The 7,777-nt window shown below is 40.3% G+C and overlaps 1 protein-coding gene across 11 annotated transcripts in view; it reads left to right on the top strand.

Annotated features, from left to right (window-relative positions):
* Rbms2 (RNA binding motif single stranded interacting protein 2) overlaps positions 1 to 7,777 on the top strand; it is a 78,646-nt gene that overhangs the window by 46,347 nt on the left and 24,522 nt on the right. For all 11 annotated transcript variants that reach the window (XM_048807180.1, XM_048807152.1, XM_048807149.1 and 8 more), the window contains one exon: positions 2,180 to 2,346. In XM_048807180.1, coding sequence (XP_048663137.1) covers positions 2,204 to 2,346 — 143 coding nt within the window. In that variant the 5' untranslated portion in view covers positions 2,180 to 2,203. Of the gene's footprint in view, positions 1 to 2,179; positions 2,347 to 7,777 lie in introns of those variants that run through there.

Raw genomic sequence — 7,777 nt, 5'->3', positions numbered from 1 at the left:
TGATTTTTTTTTTTTTTTTTGGTATCAGGTATTGAACTCAGAAGCACTTAACCACTGAGCCACATCTGCAGCCCTTTTTATGTTTTATTTTGAGACAGGGTCTTACTAAGTTGCTTAGGGCCTTGCTAAATTCCTGAGACTGGCTTTGAATGCAATCCTCCTGTCTCAGCTTCCAGAGTCCCTATGATTACAGGCATGCGCCACTAACCTAGGAAAAGTGATTCCTAAAGTACTGCTATTTTTAGTACTGGGAATATGATGTTAAGACTTATTTGCTTTGTTTTGTCCTGTTATATTAAAGTTACTTAGGATTGAGGGTATAGTGCAATGGTAGAGCACTTGCCTAATATGAATGAGTCCTGGGTTTGGTCATCAGCACCTCAATAAATAAATAAACAAAGTTCTTTAAAAACATGCATGTGTTTACACACTGCTCTGTCCTTATTGACCACATTATGTGCCTATCATCATCATTACAGAAGAATAATATATACTCCTGGCATAGAGTGTAAACAGTGTAAATAGATGCACATTTGTGATTGTGCATAGTGGTAAAGATTGGAACTACCTGTTTCTACACATTTTAGCCTGAGCAAAGATTTTTACTTTGAAGGTTTTTAAGAATCAGAGGTATGAAATGTAAGAGGCACACTTCACATTAATTAAGATTCTATTGCAGGAAGATTCTCTCTCTTTGATATTTGTGTTTCTCTTTTTATTTTTCCTTTATTACCCCAATTCTTACCACTACCACCAGAAAAGGGAGGGAATCTGGAGATAAAATTAGTATTCATCTCCAGGATGCTAGCTACTCTAAGGAAGTAATACCAGATAGGTTTGTACTACAAAGTGCTTTAAGCCAAGGGAGAACTAGAGCATGAATGTAATGTAGTAAAATGCACTATGTTATATGTAATTATACAAATTTAGGCAGAGTGTTAGCAATCAAAAATGTGAATGCTAAAAGCCTTATTAGAGCATAAGGGTATAAAATGTGCCATGACAGAAGGGACCCATGTTTCAGCTAGTAATGAATTTAAAAAAAAAAAAAAGAGAGAGAGAGAATTTTTTAATATTTATTTTTCAGTTCTTGGCGGACACAACATCTTTGTTTGTATGTGGTGTTGAGGATCGAACCCGGGCTGCACGCATACCAGGCGAGCGGGCTACCGCCTGAGCCATATCCCCAGCCCTAGTATGGCATTTTGACTCCAACAAAAGTGCTTAGAGAATGAGCAGGTTCTGGTTGCCTGTCCTGATATCACTTGTGAAAAATTAGAGATGTTTCATCTCAAATCCCAAATTTCCTTGAACATAATATAATTGTCATTCATCTAAACTTTTAAAAAATTATAACTTTTGATTAAATCCCTATTAGTGTTACAAATTTTATTTTACCGCCTTATATGATAATGAATTTCCTCTTACTCTCCAAGTTTAAAATAATTTTCAAGTTCCTGAGAGTACTTTGCAGTTCTCATTTTTTATTCTGTGAATAATATGTTTACTTATACCCTTTGTGATTCAATAGGTGTGTATTTCTTCATCTTTTTTTCGGAGGGGGTACCAGGGATTGAATCTAGGGGTGCTTAACCAGTTTTTTATTGTTATTTTTATTTTTTTGAAACAAGGTCTTGCTAAGTTACCCTAGGACCTCACTTCTTCTTCTTTTTTTTTTAATGAAACCTAGACTTTATTAGTCTTGTCTCATTGCACAGTGTACCTAAGGTGTCAACATTACATTAATCATGTTCTGCAACGTCTGTATAATAAAAACATTCCACTATAACATAAACCTTTAGCAGGTTTCTTTTAGCTCATTATTATTCCTGGAAGATAGGTGGAACAAGTATATAGTTTCTTATTTTATGGCAAAGGAATTCCTGTAGTTTAATTTTTAATTTTTAGTAGTAGCTGGACACAATACCTTTATTTTATTTATTTTTACATGGTGCTGAGAATTGAACTCGGGGCTTTTCACCTGCTAGGCGAGAGCTCTCCATTGCTGAGCCACAACACCAGCCCATCCAGTAGTTTTTAATTTTTTAATTCTCCTGTTGAGTTCATTGCAATTAATGTTTAGAATCATTTTTCCCCCCATGGAGCCAGGGTCTTACTCGATCTCCAACATCTCAATGTACTATCTTTCTGACCTTCTATTCTTCATACCTCCCTACAGCCCTATGTGTCACTGGCTCATCAGATGGCACCACCTAGTCCAAGCAACAGCACCCCTAACAGCAGCAATGGGAGCAGTGGGAATGACCAGCTGAGCAAAACCAACCTGTACATCCGAGGATTGCAACCAGGCACTACTGACCAGGACCTTGTCAAGCTGTGTCAACCGTAAGTTGTGGTATAAGTGGGTAGGCTCCAAGGGACAGTACAGATTTGGTGATACTGGCTTTTTGCCAGATTTTCTTATCCTAAAATGCAGTATTATGTTTCTACCCAATAGTCCCATGGTGTCTCAGCATCTCCTTTTTTTTTTTTTTTTTTTATTATGAGACAGGATCTCACTAAGTTGTTGAGGCTGGCCTCAAAATTGCAAACCTCTACCTTAGCCTCCCAAGTCTCTGGGAGTACAAGCTGCACCACGGTGCTTGGCTCAGCATCCCCTCTTAAAAAGTTCTCCCTGTTGGGCTGGGGTTGTGGCTCAGTGGTAGAGCACTTGCCTAGCATGTGAGGCACTGGGTTTGATTCTCAACACCACATATAAATAAAATAAAAGTACATTGATAACTAAAAAAATATTTTTAAAAAATTCTCCCTGTTGCTGGTTTATAAAATATTTATGTATTTCTCTAAGGGAAGCCAGGATGGGGCTGGCCTTTGAAGCCAACTTTGTTTCTGGTATCTTCTCTGGCTTAATGAAAATATTGCTGTCCTTATACCTTGGCCATAGAAATGCTCAACCTCTCTATAGATACTGATTAACAGGTGACAAGAGCTGGCAGCAAGGATAGAAGAAAGTGGGACTAGCTAATTTTATATACACGTTGGAGAGTTTCAGCTTCTGGGATGTTCCTAGTGAATCAGAGCCACTTTCATATTAATGAATAAAGAAGAAGGTGGAGAAAGAGGCTGTCACTCTCATCTAACCTATGAAGAACCTTCGAATCATAGGTCAACTACCTTGTAATTGCCCAATAAGGAATGCTGAAAAAACAGAAGAGTGCGGAGATACCCAGCTCAGTTTCATTTGGCAGGAAAGCATGCATTTCAGATACTATGTCTGAAAGAGTGATTAGAGGAAGAAGTCTGGGAGTGGGATGGGGAGAGCGAAAGAATGGAATTTGGGTCAATGAACGTTGGGAAGAGGTAGAAATATGAACTATGTACATTTACTATCTTTTATAACTCCTTATTGAAATACAATAAGCATAAAGAAAAGAAAAGTAAACAAATCAAACCTATAGGTAGTGAGGTGACTTTTTGCAAAGGGAACATAAACTTGGAGCAGTCTAGAAACAGATCAAAAAACAGAACAGTACCAACTCTTTAGAACTTCACCTTCCATGATATTCCTGCAAAGTGTCACTGTTGGCTTCTGCTTTGCTGGTTTGTTTGTTGTTGTTGTTTGTTTGGTTTTGGTGCTGGGAATTAAACCCAGGATCTTTCACATGCTGGGCACGCTCTCTACCATCAGTTACACCCCCAGCCATTTTTTCTTTTTATTTCCTTAAATTTTGAAAAAGGTCCTTGCTTAACTGCACGGGCTAGTCCTCAAACCTGTGATCCTCTTGCCTCAGCCTCCCAAGTAGCTGGGATTACAGTCATGCAACACTATGCAAGGTCAAAACTTAATTTTTATTGCTTATATATTTCCATCATAGGACTATAACAGTTAGTTACTTGTTCTGGACATTTGAATTGTTTCCAGTTTGTAACTATTGTCAATATAGTATGCTATGAATTTATACACATCTTTTGGTGCATGTGAATAATGCATTCATGCTGGGAGTATACACTAGGAGTAAAATTGCTGGGTTGCTGGGTGCAGTGGTGCACACCTATAATCCTAATGGCTCAGGAGGCTGAGGCAGGAGGATCACGGTGTTCACAAAGCCAGCAGCAAGACTATCTCAAAATACAAAATAGGGGTGGGGATGTGGCTCAGTGGTTAAGTGGCCTTGAGTTCAATCAACCCCTGGTACCCACCCCCCCCCCAAATTGCTGGGTTACAGGACATGCATCTATGCAGATTTTATAGATAACTATTAAATAATTTTCTGAAGTAATTTAACTAATCCTTGCAGTGTGTGTAAATTCCATCTGCTCCAAATCCTGGAGAGGAGAGGTAGAATATCTTGCTGTCCAAGATGTAGCAGTATGAGACATTCGAGATGCTTTATAAATCCCTTTTTCTCCTGAAGTTTTGAGTTGGTCCAGGCAGATCATGTGGATTTTTACTAGCACCAGGCCACACAAATTCTATCTCTAAAGGCTAGGTAGGGGTGTGTGTGTGTGTGTGTGTGTGTGTTTGTGTGTGTGTATTCCTTCCCTTATATCAGTTTACCTTGCTAGAAAAGTTTGTAAGTGAGATGTAGAGAACATAGTCTAGGATTAGTGCATTCTGTGGGGAGGTGGGAATGGGCAGAACTGTTGGTTATGAGTATTATATCAATCTAGGTCCTTGATTTCTCCATTCTTTATTTCTTGTACTAAATATAATGCTAACAAAAATCCTATTACAGTACAAGACAGAGAAGAAACTCAATTTTATTTCTTTATACTTTTAGAATTTGATCTGAACAATGTCTGAAGGGATGAAAAGTCAGGGTCAGCATGTAGGATAGAAGGAAGGAGCCCAGAAGAAGGAGAAGGCTGAGAAGGGCAGGTGGTGGTATTCTGGTGGGTGGGTGAGCAAAAAATCCAACCTTTTTAGGAAGGGTGTTTCTCATGCACAGAAGGACTTCCTGCCTTTGTCCCAGTGGTCTCTTCCTGGGTTGTCGAGGAAGTAAATGTTGCTGGATCCTAAACTCTGGTGGGCCGGAAAGAGAGGCGTGGTCTAGGACTGGAGCTTCTGGTTCTCTTGGAGGGGCTCCTTCTGAGGAGGAAGCAGCAGTGACCCAGCTGTTGCCAGCTGCAGTGGAAATTCTGAGCTCAGAGTCTCAGGCTGTTAGACCGCAGCAAACTCCACCCTGGGGCCTTGATAGGGATAGCAGCGTGTGTGTCCTCTGGCCTTCAGTCAGACTTGTCATGGGTCTTTCCTCTTACTTGAATTTGGGAAAGAATCCAAGAATGCAGCTCTGAAGGGCTAGGATGGCCACATCCATCCCCGCCCCTCCTTTTATGTGCTCTTTTCCCAGTCTCTAGGGCCCTGCTTGGCTTATTCTGTCTGATACTTTGGGTCACAGAAACTCCACTAAAAAAGTCAATGAGAGGTCTCCAAGGAGTGAAAACAGATGGATCAATCTGATCAATGTTCTTTAGGGATAAGAGGAGAGATGGACAATAATGGTTGTTTGGGTATTGGTCTCAAATTCAGTCCCTGCCAACTCTTGTATTTCTAACTTTGTTAGTGGCTTTTATTCTGAATCTTTAATATTTTCACCTTCTTTTTTAAAATATCTTTTTAGTTGTAGATGGACACACAATATCTTTGTTTATTTATTTTTTATGTGGTGCTGAGGCTTGAACCAGTGCCTCACACCTGCAAGGCAAGCGCTCTACCACCAAGGCACATCTCCAGCCCCTAATATTTTCACCTTCTTGGAGTACAATGTGGAGGCTTTTTTCTAGTGGAACACCTCTTGTACAATTTCTGATCTGTGTTCCTCTTACTACTTAAGTTTTTTTTTTTTCTAAAACTTCATGTGACTCTGCTGCAAAGGAAGAATTTTCAAAAAGTTGAAAAACATGACTCTTATACACATATAGAATGAAGATATGTCAAAGATTTATTTAACCCATTAGTGAGGGAACCAGCAAGATGGAAAAATGGGTTCAAAGAACATTTGAGCCAGGTACAGTGGTGCCTGCCTGTAATATTAGCTACTCAGGAGGCCAAGACAGGGGGATCCCAAGTTTGAAGCTAGCCTTGGGCAACTTAGTAAGACCCTTTGTCAAAATAAAAATTAAAATAGGTTGGGGATACAGCTCACTGGTAGAGCACCCCTTGGTTCAATCCCCAGTATGGCAAAGCATACAATCAAGAAAGAAAAAGAGCATTTGAAGAACTATTTATTAAAGGAAGAATGGGGGCTGGGATTGTGGCTCAGCGGTAGAGCGCTTGCCTAGCATGTGCGAGGCCCTGGGTTCGATCCTCAGCACCACATAAATAAACAAAATAAAGGTATTGTGTACAAAGAAATATTTAAAAAAAGAAAGAATGTTGTAATAAAATTGGTAGGTTAGATTAAAAAATGTTTGGGCCAGGATTGTGGCTCAGCAGTAGTGCACTCACCTAGCATGTGGGAGGCCCTGGGTTCAATCCTCAGCACCACATAAAAATAAATAAATAAAGATATTGTTTAAAAAAAAAAAAATCCCAGGAACCTTTGGGATCATCTTTTCTCTCTCTCTTTCTGTCTTTTCATGCTGGGGAATTGAATCTGGGGCCTTGCACATGCTAGACAAATACTTTACCACTAAGCTACACCTCCTGCCCAAATTATCTTTTCTACTGAAGATAAATAATTTGCATTTGTAGTAGACAAAAATCTATAAGTGAATGTGTGAGTGAATGTGTGTCTTTACTAGGTCTGGGCCCTGATCAGAGTAAATATTAATTTAAACAAAGAAATATTCCCCTAGATAATGAAATATTCTTTGAATGGACCATTTGGACAATGTTCTCAAATGACATTAAAAGAATATGCAGTGGTGGTGAATGCCTGTAATCTCAGTGACTCCGGAGGCTGAGGCAGGAGGATCACAAGTTCAAAGCCAGCCCTCAGCAACTCAACTCAGTAAGACCCTGTCTCTCAATAAAATATAAAATAAGGCTGGGGATGTGGTTCAGTGGGTGAGTACCCCTGAGTTCAATCCCTAGTAACCCCCCCAAAGGATATGTAGTCCTCCTTTTGCCTTATCTCCAAGTTTTAGATGACTTTTTAAAAAATATATATTTATTTTTTAGTTATAGGTGGACACAATATCTTTATCATTTTTTTTTAACGTGGTGCTGAGGGAATGAACCCAGTGCCTCACATATGCTAGGCTGTCGCGACCCCTTGCCGGCAAGGGAAAACACGACACAGGATTTTTTTTTTAGCAGTTTATTCAGGCCTTGAGTCATGTATCATCTTCTAGCGCCCGCCGCCCGAACACACCCAAGCACAGCTTAATAAAGCCCCCCGCATCCCAATCCTAAGCCGCCACGTGGATCTCTCTCATAGGGTGATAAGGGATTGCGCGCCAACTCTCCATAAAAAGAGTTGTTTATCACAGGCCACAGTGGAAGCCGACGCCATCTTCTAATGGCGGCCACGGTTTATAAGAATGGCTTACCACAGTTCCCCCTTCTATTTTATATAACAATGTAGGCGAAAGTAGAGGTCCTATCCCACTGTGCAGAAGTGGCTGCAATGTATGGTTTAGTCCCAAGGAGGCGCCTTCTCTAGACCTGACCCCATATCAGCTGACGCCTTTTTTTGTAGGGCGGGGCGTGGACGTCAAACCCGCATGCAATAGGACATGCTTTCCTTGAGGTCCGTTGAGGGATCACTCAAGTGTAGTGCCTTGCCTCGCATCCTGTATCGTGACGACGGTGAGAAGTAGGATAACACAGGTAGCCTGGTAATAATGACAAAATTTAAGTTGGCAACACAAT

The sequence above is a fragment of the Marmota marmota genome, unplaced genomic scaffold (assembly GCF_001458135.2).
Source record: "Marmota marmota marmota unplaced genomic scaffold, marMar, whole genome shotgun sequence".
In the NCBI taxonomy this organism is placed as follows: domain Eukaryota; kingdom Metazoa; phylum Chordata; class Mammalia; order Rodentia; family Sciuridae; genus Marmota; species Marmota marmota.
Note: the sequence above shows the minus strand (reverse complement) of the source record. Positions and strands in the feature narration are given on the sequence as shown.